At 37.4% G+C, this 13,664-nt stretch overlaps 1 protein-coding gene across 9 annotated transcripts in view; it reads left to right on the plus strand.

The window, feature by feature from the left end:
- The window catches only part of BLTP1 (bridge-like lipid transfer protein family member 1), a 121,645-nt gene that overhangs the window by 55,786 nt on the left and 52,195 nt on the right, over nt 1-13,664 (plus strand). For 8 of the 9 annotated variants that reach the window (XM_069855169.1, XM_069855170.1, XM_069855173.1 and 5 more), the window contains exons 33-44: nt 144-271; nt 690-892; nt 2,993-3,190; nt 3,849-4,060; nt 4,393-4,544; nt 5,241-5,391; nt 6,709-6,861; nt 8,070-8,310; nt 9,626-9,774; nt 10,117-10,336; nt 11,237-11,395; nt 13,037-13,212. In XM_069855169.1, the coding sequence (XP_069711270.1) occupies nt 144-271; nt 690-892; nt 2,993-3,190; nt 3,849-4,060; nt 4,393-4,544; nt 5,241-5,391; nt 6,709-6,861; nt 8,070-8,310; nt 9,626-9,774; nt 10,117-10,336; nt 11,237-11,395; nt 13,037-13,212 (2,142 nt within the window). The remainder of the gene's footprint in view (nt 1-143; nt 272-689; nt 893-2,992; nt 3,191-3,848; nt 4,061-4,392; nt 4,545-5,240; nt 5,392-6,708; nt 6,862-8,069; nt 8,311-9,625; nt 9,775-10,116; nt 10,337-11,236; nt 11,396-13,036; nt 13,213-13,664) is intronic. The other variant, XM_069855171.1, reaches the window with a different exon arrangement.

Here is a 13,664-nt window from a genome sequence, read left to right on the forward strand (position 1 = left end):
TTACATCTTCTAGCTGTGATGGGTTTATCTTTTGTTTTTTTCATTTTCCTAAGAAATATGATACAATATTATATCAGAAATATGTACATAATGTAACGTGTTTTTCTAAATTTCTTTACTTTCTGGTGGAATTTCGTGTACAGGTGAACCTGTGTTTACTACAAGCATCTGTTGATGAATCCCCAGGGGTTTCTTCTGGCAAAACCGTGACTCATGTTTCATTAGTAGCTTTGTGTTTTGATAGAATCGCTACACAAGTTCGTATGAATCGGTAAGAATAACACACAGCCCTCTTTGTGGTTCTTCCTTGCTAAGTTAGTCAAAACACATGCAGTGATGCCAATTTTGTGCAGGTCTGAAGAGTATTTGAACAAGTTGCCATGACTGATTTAAGCAATAAAACGTGTCATCTGTGTTTTATAAATCAATATCTGCTACCTAATTAGAATTGCAGGTTCTCTAAGAAGTGGAGGCACAGTTCTGGAATAATTTTGGAACCTTAATTTTAACTTTCTTGCTTATATATCATGTATTATAAAAATAATTTTTACACTGTTTTTCTACTGAAGTCTTCTGTCTTAAAAAGAATTCTTTTTACCTCTGCTGTGCCAGAGTCATTTAAAATGTTTTAAAAAGCTCCATCGAATGCAATGGTATTTATTTAATTTTTTTCTCCCTTCTGTTCGAAGGGGTATAGTTGAGGAGACTTCCAACAATGCAGAAACCGGGAGGAATTCTGTCACGTTTGATCGTTACATTCAAACCAGTAAAATGCAGCCCCAGTCTTCTGGCTCACTGAGATCCAATGCTGGAGCAGAAAAAGGAAAAGAAATTGCTGCTAAATTGAACATCCATCGCGTTCATGGGCAACTTAGAGGCCTTGATACAACAGGTAAGCTTTTTTTTAAATTGTGGAAACACCAGTTTTCATAGAAACAAGTGGGTTGAGTTGGCTTGGATTTTGTAGTTTAGTTGTGGTGTTCTTATCAACACAGGTAAAAAGACATTGGAACCTGGAGGTTTTGCAGATACTGTGGGAAGAAGTTTCGGATAGTTTCTCTGAATAATTTTCTGTGATTCTACTGAAGTGATGGATTTTAGTGTAGGCAGAGTGAAAACTATCAAGCTGAAATTCTAAGCAGTTTGTGTGGCAGCTGGGGGTTTCATTGTCAGTATCGACATGCACTGGTAAAATTTCAGGCCTGAGCTCCCTTTCTCCCAGCTGATATCTCTTCAACTACCTTTTTTTTTGTTATTGATGTAGGGAATGAATTACACTTACTTCCTTTCTTGCTGCTTTCTCACAGTTTCAGTACAGGCATAATGTGCCTGTTGTACTGGCAATTTTGGCGTGACAACCTGTAGATTTTTAACTATAAAACTGAAAATTAGATCTACTTAATTGTCTTCCTTCTTGTTTGCATTGAGGAAATTGCTTCATGATGCCGTGAATTAAATTCAGCTGCTGTAACTCCGGATCCTGGAAAAGCTAACTTGGAAAAGCTAACTGGAAGTAGAGGCAGTTCTGGTTAAAACTGATTCAGTGTTGACAAAATTTGTCCCAGTTAGTGCCATGTTTTTCTCCATCCTTTAAAGAACAGGAAATTTTAAGACATGAGGAAGAGCTCTGTGAAGCAACTATGAGTAAAATCCACAGAATAGACTAAAAAAAAACATTTAAAAAACCCATAAAAAGTCATTGCTGTGCAAAGATGGGTGAGCAAATGAAGTATGAGGAAAACAACAGTAAGGAGAGAATGTTAAACATATTAACTCCTTTTTTACTTAGTTATGGGTAGGATCTTCACAGGAGTGTCCTATGTTGTGCATGCTGCAGATATTAGGTGTGCTGCCACACACTGGAGGTGTTCAAGGCCAGGTTGGATGGGGCTTTGAGTAGCGTGATCCAGTGGGAGGTGTCCCTGCTCGTGGCAGGGGATTGGGACTGGATAATCTCTAAGGCCCCTTCTGACCCAAACCATTCTATGATTAAAGAAGGCCAATTAATTTTTGAATTCTAACCAAGAAAACTCATCATCTTCTACTTAAAAGGTTTGAGAAATGTCTTTCAGGGATCTTAGCATTTCTTGCATATTTTGGAAGTGACTGCAGTTATAAGTTGGGGGCAGAGAGCAAGGACTGGAAGGGAATATAAATTGACTGAGTGTAGTTCTTTTCCTCAGATATTTGACATTTAGCTCTCTGAGTTAATAGGCAATAGGTATAAAATTATTTAAAATGTTCCTTCAGAAATGTCACTAGAAGAAAGGATTTATATTTAAGGTACATCCTAACATCAAAGAAATCAAGGTGCCATTGGACCCTCCTGGATCTTGGACGGCGAAGATCATAATGAATTAAAAGCTGCTTGAGTCTGTACTTTCTAAGGAATCAGTAAGACTTAGTGCTTTACATCTTCCCAGCACAAAGACGTGCTTCCAACCAGCAAGCAGTCTTTGAATTAAAATTAGAAATTTATTTCTAAATATCATTTAAGTATGCTGTAGTGAATACCAAATGCATTTCTACTAAAACATGATTTCCAAGAGCCCTGTCAATATCACTGTCTTTTGTTGTTATTAAATCTTAGGTGTTTATTAGGATTTTTTTTTTGGTAATCTCAGGCCAGTTGCCAGATTCAGATAAAAATCTGAAGAGCTTGTTTGTACCCATCTTCGAAACCATGACTCTACAGAAAGATGAAGGCAGCAGATGTACTAGGATTGGGAATGTCTCAAAGCTTTGACTTTGTGTTGCCTGGGTCTTGTTTTTTCCGAACTTAAAAACTGCCTAGCCCATATTAAAATATCAGGAACAAAGTTTTTCTCTTCTTTCTGTGCTGCTTTTTTCCTTGCTTCAATTCTCTTTTCTTTCTTTTGAGGAACTCTGAAGGGACAACACTCCCAAATCCTTGTAAACTTCAGAGAGCTATTTGAAGATGTAAAGTTTCTTTCATTTTGTAACAAAGTCATAAATATGTTTGTTTTCACAGATATTGGAACTTGTGCAATAACAGCTATTCCTTTTGGGAAATCAAAAGTTCTTTTTACTTTGGAAGAGTTAGATGAGTTTGCTTTTGTGGATGAAACAGATCAACAAGCTGTTCCAGATGTGGCTCGTATTGGTCCGAGTCAAGAGAAGTGGGGTTGGATAATGTTTGAGTGTGGAATCGAAAATTTAACTATAAAAGGTAAAGCTTACATAGGCTTTATATGACTTTGGTTTATTAAACTGCTAATAATTCTGTTGTTAGGTCTTCCAGTTTAGCAATTCGTCGATTAGAAATTGCTGAATATAGGTGATGCCAAATAGTACATATCTGTTGTAAATAAATTGTACCACATAGATTATGCAGTAAAGGAACTTTAGTTGATTGATTGATTTAGTTGATTGATTCCTTTAGTTCATAGTGTATGAATTAATTCCATATGAACTGGTTTCAGCAATTTCTGAACTTAAATCCTGACCTTGTGATCATACGTTCAGTAAGTGTCTGCATACAGGGCCAGAGTTTTGTTTTGGGAGGGGAAAGATTGGTTCAAAGAAAAAAATACCTAGTATAAATGTCTTTTCTGTCACCCAAGTTATTCTTTCCAGGGAGTAGTGTTTAAAAACAATTTTCATGTGAGTATTCATCTGCTTGGAACAAAGTATCAGAAACTCCTCAACTAGCTGTAAAATTGCTATATAAAAATTGTAGTGATAATTGTTGTGTACAATGGTAATGCATCTTCTTTAACCAACATCATGTGTTTCTCCACTAAAGAGCAGATCATTTCTGTGGGGCATAACTTAGAGGTGCTTATGCACGGCAGACGTTTATAGTTTTGGTGTTTGTGCTTTTACAGGAGGAAGACAATCTGGAGCAGTATTGTATAATACATTTGGAGTCATGGGTAAATCAAGAGATACAGAGAGAGGCGGATTGCTTGCATCGAATAACTCTTCAGATTCTCCAACTGGTAGTGGTTACAATACTGATGTGTCTGATGATAACCTTCCTTGTGACAGAATAAGTCCATCTTCAGATATTAATGGAAATTCGGTTTCAGATGAGCAGGTATGTACATACCATGTAGAAATGACTGGACTTGGGTTGATTTTTTGGTTTTTTAGATGATTAACGTGCATAATAAAAAATTGACAAGTTCACATGTGCCTTCTTGTGCCAGCTGCATCTGTCCTGTCCATTTGCACACTTAACTTTCAGCTCCCTGCAAATCTGTTAATATTGTCTTGGGAGAGTTGGTGGACAGCATTAGTTTATTTTTCTTTGCCTAACTGCGTATGGAACTATTTCTTGTGTGCAGTGCACAGCATGGTATGTTAGTGCCTTTCAGTGTGAACACATCAGAAAGAATTTCACTTTTGACTCTTGTTTCCTTTTCTAAGGATGAAGGGGTTGAATCTGATGATCTAAAAAAAGATATACCCTTGATGCCTCCTCCCCCTGACTCCTGCAGCATGAAGTTAACAATCAAAGAAATTTGGTTTAGTTTTGCAGCCCCTACCAATGTGCGCTCTCCAGCCCATGTATTTTCAAGGTATAATTTTACTTGATTTAAAAGAAAGAAAATTACAGTTTTGCTTTGTTAAATTGCAGTTGTGTTTGGTAAATTCTGAATGTAATTTCAACAATATGAAGGGGTAAGGCAGGGACAGGGTATTGTTTTGGGCAGGAATGATGCACCACTCACTGCTTCTGGTGTTCAACCTGATGCTTAACCATGATCATATTGCCATCGCACTATAAAGTTCAAGAGAGATGTTCCTGCAATAGTTTTTCATACTGTTTTTGTACAACAAGCCAAATATTCCTGTCTGTTGGTAGTTTAAGCTCAGTATAGAGCTATGATTTAGAAAATACTCTTTGTGGTTTTCTTACTGTTCTTGCCTCAGCCCTTCAGTCCAAGTTCTTCATGCCCTATTGGGATAACGATATGGGATTCAGCCAGTGATGAGAATTTCAAACTGCATGATTTCAGTAGCAAATACAAATGGGAAATGGGGGGAATAGTGGTAGCAAGAGTGGATGGAATCATGACTGTGTGAGGAAGTGAAACAAAAACTGCCTTAGGTACTTGCTGCCAGTTTTAATTTTCTGAATAATAAGTCTGTTTTTGTTACTTTCTAATATTATTGTGTCATTTTCCACCTATTTGAATGCTATTCATAACAGCATTAGAAAATCTTGCTGATTGCTGCTGCTGAACTGAATACCTAATTCTTTTTCTCAACAGGCAGCTGAACCTCCTCAGTACCGCAACCCCTGCAGTTGGTGCTTGGCTTGTTCCCATTGACCAAGTGAAATCCTCCTTAAATAAACTAGAAACTGAAGGAACTCTGCGCATCTGTGCTGTTATGGGTTGCATTATGACAGAAGCTTTAGAGGTAAATGACGTTTACAAAATCAGTAAGCAAATCAGAACAGAGCAGTGTAATACATAATATATATTGATCTGGAATTCCAGATATTCTGGGTAAGCTGAAATAGGGGCAATTTAGATGAGATATTAGGAAGACATTTTTCCTGTGAGGGTGGTGAGGCACTGACTCAGGTTGCCCAGAGGAGCTGTGGCTGCCCCATCCCTGGAGATGTTCAAGGCCAGGATGGGACTTCAAGCAACCTGATCCAATGGGAGGTCTCCCTGCCCATGGCAGGGGGCTAGAACTGGATCATCTTTAAGGTCCCTTCCAACCCTAAATGTTCTACAATTCTATGATATTTTCACTGAGAAACTTATAGCACCTCTTATGAGCCTTTACTTCCAGAATTGGTCACAGGAACTCACTACCGGTGCTTTTTGCTACAATCTAAATTTCAGTGGAAAAAAAAAATCAGCTGTTACTAGTAAAGATGTTTTGGGCTTCGTACATGAATGCCTTTCCAGGTAATATAACTGGAGATTCTGCCTTTTAAAAGGGAGGAGTAAGAAATGTGGCTGTAGCATCTGGTATAGTTTACCAAATGTGTAAATGTGTTGTATTATGATATATGCAGGGTATCTTTCAGGAGAAAAATGTGTATTTCTCTGCTTCTGCAATGTATCTAATCGTGGTGTTTGTTAGACCTGCTTCTTAGAGGGTGGGAGGACAAACATAGTGAGGGAGAAACATTCTAGCAAGAAACACAAAATTAGTATTTTTTTGTTGGGTAGAAAAGTAGGATTGTTAGAGCTTTTATAACAAATTGGGTGTTGCTGTAATTTGCTAAGGAGATTTCATGTGCGAAGGCAGCATTTTGCTGTTCGTTTACTTAGCACCATCTAGTGGGAAGAGTTTGAGGTGAGATCCTTGCACTGTGAGATTGACAGGCTTAATGTCAGGCTGGTTTTCTGCTGTCCTCAGAAATCATCCTTTGCAGCAGTCCCTTATTGCTACCTCCCTTCCTATTTGTTGAAAATGTCAGTTAGCTGTGCGTAGGTGTCTATTAATCCAGAAGTAATTTTGTGAAGTCTGCAATTTCAATCCAGCTTTCTGTTTTATTACTTCAAATAAGTGAATAAGCATCCAGTAAGATTTTTCACATACTGCTATTTGCAGTAAGGCAGGTATCCACATGGAAAATCTTTGTTGCAGATGTTCAAAAATGGTGATGAGTCAAAATGATTTCATCTATGTGGTATCATAGGTGAAATCTCGCAGTCCATGCGTGTGTTCTGTTTGCAAGTATGTTCATATTTGAAAAATTGTTATATTTTAATTTAGAATAAAAGTGTGCACTTTCCTCTGAGGAGCAAGTATAACAGGCTTACCAAAGTGGCTCGTTTCTTGCAAGAAAACCCTTCGTGTTTACTGTGTAACATATTGCACCACTACCTGCATCAAGCAAATTACTCCATTATCGAGGATGCCACCATGGTGAGTTGCCCTGTAAAAATTTGTGCTCGTTTCTAATGTGCCAACTCCTAATGTCTTAAATCAGGTGACAGTTTAGGGGAAGTTAACAAACAATAAAATTTAACCCAGACTTGTGCATATCCTTGAACTGGTCCATAGATACAGCTTCTCTCATTTTGTTTTCTTTCAGATGTTCTCTTTTTGTTGCAGCCTGTGTGCATAGTTTTTATTGAACTATTTTATCAATAATTAGATGAGAAATCATAAACCAGAAAGAGTTATCTCTAAAAATTGTTAGTGGCCTTTTATCAGATTTCATTTTCTTAAAGATAACAGCAAAGTAAGAAAAATTAGCACTTGTAGTTTTAAAATTCAAAGATATCTGGGTTATTAAGGCAAGTACCTGAACTGATTGGCTTATTCCAAATCCTTTCCCCAGAACTAGTTTTCATGTCTTTTAGAAGTATGTGGGTAATGCAGACAGTTTAAGAGAAGAGCAAGAATTGTAGAAACTTCAAAGTATAAGAGTCTGATCTTTTTCTTGGTGGCTTTAGAATGTAAATGTCTGGGCTGTAGTGGTAAATAATTGTTTGAATAAACATACTGAGTATAAGGAGGAGTATTTGTTCCTGATTTATGTGATTTTCATAATTCAATTTTGCAGCTGTCAGATTTAAACACTGCATTTTTCAACACATTCAGCTGAGCCCAGTGATCAGAAATAGCAGTTTGTGGCAGAAATAGCACTGTTTGATTTGTCATGAAAATAAGAAGCTTTTTTTTTCTTTAGCACAATTCGTAATGTGATCAAAACAATCCCTTTTTTTTGCCTCAAGTTCATGGTTTTAAAATAGTGCTTACCAGGAATTGAAGAAAACCCTCATGTTTTTAATATAAATTCTGGTTCTGCGGTCAGTCCAGTGCTGTTGTTAACTTTAGTCCAGAGTTAAGCACTTAGTTTCATAGTTGACGAACCTGTTGTTTAGTTTTGTTCCCTTGGGCTAGATCCTCAGTAGTTGAATGTATTTACTGTGTTCAACAAAGCTGTAATTTTTATCTGTTAGCTCTACAGCTTCTTATATCTAAGTGGATGTTGTGTGGCGCCAGCGTGTTTCAGTCATAAGCCCCTTAAGCACAAGGATTTGAAGAAGCCCAGACCTACTCTCTCTCCCTCCAGGTTTATTTTAAAATGCTGTAATTTGTATTTGTAACTGTTTTTATTTTTCAAGAGCGATGGCCTTCCTGCCTTGGTAACCTTAAAGAAAGGTCTGGTTGCCTTAGCAAGGCAGTGGATGAAGTTCATCGTGGTGACCCCGGCCTTTAAAGGAGTCAGCTTACACAGACCAGCTCAGCCAGTGAAACTGCAGACAAATGCCTGCCGTGAGCATGAGGATGGGCTTGGATTAGAGAACGGAGGGGGCCTGCAGAGCGACACGAGTGCAGATGGAGCAGAGTTTGAGTTTGATGCTGGTATTTTTGTGTTCTTCTGCCTCCTTAAAATTTGTAGGGAGAAGTAGCTCCTCTCAGAGCATTTGTATTTTCTTTAGTTTTAGTGCTTGAAAACATAATATTCTTCTGGTTTCAAGTCAAGCTTCTTTTTTCGAATCATTTTCATTTTGAAGATGATGCTAACAATTATAATTATAGTATTATAATAATTACTACTTGTGGGGATAAAACATAAAAGGAGACTTCTCATTCTTCATATGCTTTGTCTTATTATTTACTGCACAAAATCCATCAGCTTAATCATTTACTAGCCTGGAATTAGGATTTTGTTTTGCAGCTTCTGACCTTAGTTAAGAATTGTAACATGAAATTCTATGAACTTTCCCAGGAACAGCTTCAAATGTGTGTTCTTATTTGTTCTTTGTGAAGGAATATTTTCATTTCCCTCCTCCATTTTTACTACTCCATGTCTTATATAGATTTCTGTTGGCAGCTTACACATTGCTAGTTTAACAAGCTATGGATTTGTTTTTGTGCTTGATACAGAGCTGTAAATAGAAACCACAGAAAAGAAGGGCAGAAAGAAGTACGTGTTGTTGGAGCACTTCTTTTTGCTACCTTGGATTGTCTTAGTTATTTTGTTTGTGGCATCTATGTACAGTGCTGCTGTTTTCAGGAATGAAATGTTTGTTTCTGTTTTCTCAAGTAACAATGAGGTAGCATTGAGGAAAAAATAATTAAAAAACCAAACAAACCAGGAGAAGAATCTGCTTGTGGTTAAAAGCCAGGCAGCAGTTATCAGCTTAGAGAGAACAAAACTTAAGATGTTTGTGTGTGAAACTCGTATGTAATCTCACAGTATGATGGAAATCTTTGGCCTTTTCTAAATTATCTGCTTTGGTTGAGCAGAATCAGACTACTACAAGTATTTTAATTGTGTATATTTTTCTTTTTTCACCAAGAATTTTGGAAGTGGCAGTTTTGCTGCCTTGCATACATTTACCTATAGATGGAATTAATGCAAACATAAGTATCTTAGTCCAAAAAATGATCATGCCAGAGTCAGCAAAAGAATATTACATTTGGTAACTTTCTGTTTGATCTGTAGCACAGAGCAACAGTCATAGGACACTAGAAGGATGAAAAGATTTGTACTTGGATTATTAAACAAAATCCAGTAGGCTTGTGACTGAGGTTTTCTTCCTCATCTTAAAATTCCCAAGGCAGCTGCGTGTAGGTGTATGTCATGACTGCTTGTAAATACATGTACCTAATAATAGATAATCTCAGTTTCCTATGTATATACAAATGAGAAAAATCTTCTGCTTCATTCCAGCTACTGTCAGTGAGCACACAATGCTCTTAGAAGGAACGGCAAATCGTCCTCCGCCTGCTGGTGGCTCTTCTGGGCCTGTAACTGGTGCTGAGATCATGAGGAAATTATCTAAGACTCACACACACAGTGACTCTGTTCTGAAAATAAAGGTAAGTTTCTAGCACTACGCATGAGGGCCTGTTCAGAAGCAGTCCTGTAGGCTGCAGATGAATAAATACTTGTGGATTTTGCACATCTGCAGCTCCTTTTGTTACTTGTTTGGCTTTTAAAGTTGTTTTTATACATAAAATTATTTTAATCCTTGAGAATTCAATAGCACCTTTATGCACAATATCTGTATGGTGTATGACCTGCCCCAAATGAAATGCGACTTGTCCAAAAGTTAGCAGGAATGCAAATTTGTTGTGTTCTGATCTTATATTCTGACCAAATGTTACTTTGTTTTTGCAGTTTACCCAGTGCTTCATTAGTTTATTTGTTTTCTTCCTAAGGGTATTCATCCATATCATTCCTTAAGTTACACCAGTGGAGATACAGCTACAGATTCACCGGTGCATGTTGGCCGTTCGGGAATGGCAGTCAAAGAAAGTCCAAGAAAAGAGAGCCTGCTCAGCTATCTTACTGGGAGTTTTCCTAGCCTGCATAATCTTTTGGAAGGAACTCCTCAAAGAAGTACAACTGCAGTTAAAAGTAGTTCTTTAACAAGAACAGGTATGATGAAGCATAAGTGAGCTGAAGGGAGGGAAAGGGAGAACTGATTCTATTTAAACGATTTAGAAGTACAATGTTTTCACTATGGGTTATCATTTCTGTTTAAGATCCCAACTATTTCCTCCTTCCCCCCCAAAATAAGAATCGTAGTTTTTAATAGTAATTCCCAGACATCACTGTACCACGCCATTTCATAGAAGCAAACAGTGAGTAGTTCAAGTTGGGAAAAGAAAGGACCACTAACAAGTAAATTAAGTATTTTCCTCTTACTTAGCCTTACTGCATTTTGAGTGTTACACATACTTAAGTGAGTCTTTTTGAAAGAATGAGGAAATGATGTGATCCTTCTGTATTTTTTTTTCTGACCTTGTGAATAGCTCGAAAAAGTGGACTAAAACTAATGGTCCAGAAACTTCATTTATGTATAATAATTTGCAGATTTTTAATAACGGTCTTTTGAACAAATGTGTTTTGTAGAAGTTTGAAATGCATACATTGGAATTGTTATGTTTTGTATTATTATTGAATACATTGTTATAACTTGCATAAAGAAAACCAGATCAGTTTTATGCCACATTTTCTCTAAAACCTCTCTCCTTTGCTGTCAGGGAATGAAATATTGTTCAGAAAAAAAGGTATTTTTGTCTCTTAATTATTCCTTTCCTCTAAGTAATGGTAGATATGAATAAATGCCAAGACACTCGTAGTACAACATCCATTAGTGTCGTAGTGCAACTTTTGTGGTAGCACCTGTAGTGCTGCTTGACATGTAGTTTACTGGAATGAACCTTGAGGATTGGGCTTACCTTTATAGTAAATAGATGTTTAATTAGTAAAATTATTCCTATTTTTTCTGACTTTGAAAGAACAAATGCTAAAGCTTCTGATTTATCTGCATAGGAAACACTGTGGCCACAGACATGTTATCTGAGCATCCTTTGCTGTCTGAACCGTCATCTGTGAGTTTCTATAACTGGATGTCAAATGCTGTGGGCAACAGAGGAAGTGTAGTACAAGAAAGTCCAGCCACCAAATCTGGACACAATAGTCTTCCAACAGGTATTGTTAATCACAGCTGAATTTAAGAGATGCTTCTGGGCTGGCTGTTCCTGTGTTTACCGCATTGTTTTTGAAAGTAATTGAGCAAGTGACCTAAATTCAGCAGATGTAAATACCACTTGTGGGACTTCTCAGAAAATTGGAAAGTGAACAAATGTGATTTAAGCAAAACCGTTGTTTGCATTTCCCTTGCTCTGCCTCCGGAAATGTAGCTTTTTTTTTTACATTTAGAACCATAAATGTAGCTTCCAAAGCCATGTGTAGCTGCTAAAAGCTAAGCTATAAAATCCTTCTCAGAGTTATTTGGATTTTGTTAGTTATTTCTAATCTAATTTGTATATGCTGTTTTTAGTAAGGATTTTGTATGTTGGAATTCTTGCTGTTTCTCAGTTTGGTTGTGAGACTAAACATGAACATTTTGAGAGTAACCACCTCTTTCAGGGATGAGAAGGTATCAGCTGGTGCAAGGGAGGGGAGAAAAGAAAATATACATTACTGAATGTCTTAAATGTATTAAAGAACCAGATATGTAACAACTAATTGCAGCTTATTTATTATTCTTGTAAGCCTGTTATCATTAACAGTCCTCAAGTGTGTGTCTTCATTTTCTTTTTCACTAACACTAAATTGGAATGTTTCTTGTATTAGCACTCTTTCAACCGTAATAATCTGGGCAATAATAAGTTGTTTTAATTTGGTTTTAACGTTGAATGAATAGTCTGATCCTATACAACATTTTTGTGCTGTTCATACTGCTTAACTCATGTGGCTTCTCTGTAAACTGGAATGTGTTTCTCTGCAGAAAGAATCGTGGAGAAGTACAGCTTTCCATTTTTTTATTTTGCTTTTCTGGAACAAGCTGTTTTTTTTCCTACTGAAAGTACAAAAATCTGTGCACAAGTTCACTTTCCTGATATAAAGACCTAGTGATTTTAACTTGGACACAGAACTATCCAAACCATTTTTCTGTGGAGGCGTGTAACCGTGGCCCTCTGAGAAGTGCTGCAAGCTTGAATTTTGAGGGATAGAATTTACCTTGGTAGAGCCACTCTGTCTCATGGAGGTTGAGTCCAGCCCAGACTCAAGATGCAGGCAATTCACCATTGCTCTGCCCTCGTGCTCCAAGTCTGATTGTTTGGGAACAGAGCTGCCACAGGGAAGTGGCTGCTCAAAGTCATTTTTATGAAGAGCGTATTTGGCTGGAGACTGGTCTATGGAGATCTGATTAGTGGCTCTTGCGTTGAGACTGATAAAATTCAGAAGCTTGTAGCACACTGAAAGCTAAAAGCAACTATCTGTAACTGCAGGTAACCTTTTGTTAGTGGTGATGTAGGCTGCTCAGCCTACAAACTCGTTTAGTTGACAGAGGAGTTAAGTACTCTAGAGAATGCAGTGCAGACAAAAGGCCTTGTGCTTTATATGTGTGCCAGATATTTTTGTGCTTTCCAAATATGACTTGAACTGTCTCTACTGCCTCTTTGAGCAATATCAGACTGTTTCTTTATCCCGAATGCTGCTGTTCTGAGGTTACAGACCAGGGCTCTGATATTCCATGTGTATGGCGTGCGTTTCTGTATTAATAGAGTTTGTGGTGTTAAAATTTGCTGTGGTGTTAGTGTTCCATGGGTATTTATTTTTCAGGTGTGGCACCCAATCTTCCTACAATACCCTCTGCTTCAGACTTCAACACAGTTCTGTCGAGTGACCAGAACACCCTGGATGGCACGCACTCCCAGCACAGCACCAGTCAGGATGACATTGCAGGTGTAGAGGAGGGTAATCAGGGGTTTCCTGCTGTCCAGCTAGCAGATGCACAGGTAGGTGTGGTTTGCTGATGTATTTTGGAGTTCTGTAGGGAAAAAGTAGTTATTATTTAAAAAAAAATAAAAATCTTACAATGATGAAAATGCTTCTCTCATGCATTCCTATGCAAAGGTAGAGGGCTCAAGAGACCTCCAAGTTGTCCCATAACAATTTCTATGTATGGTGACTAATAGAACTTTTTTTTTATAACTTCAAAGACCGTGCTAGAGCATTTATGGGGTTAACTTATTTTTCCGTTTTACTGAGGGGAACATGCAGAACCCTTGCTCCTATAGCTAAGCATCAGTGCTAGCTTTCCATGTAGCCATTTTACTCAAAAAACCCATAAAGCTTCTCCTCTTTATCACCCTTCTTCCAGTTTTACAGCACTTGCAATAAAACTTAAAAATGTTCTGTAATATGTATTTGATATTGTAAATATTGTAGATCAACAAATGATGAAGCA

Source organism: Phaenicophaeus curvirostris, chromosome 4 (genome assembly GCF_032191515.1).
Source record: "Phaenicophaeus curvirostris isolate KB17595 chromosome 4, BPBGC_Pcur_1.0, whole genome shotgun sequence".
Classification (NCBI taxonomy): Eukaryota; Metazoa; Chordata; class Aves; order Cuculiformes; family Cuculidae; genus Phaenicophaeus; species Phaenicophaeus curvirostris.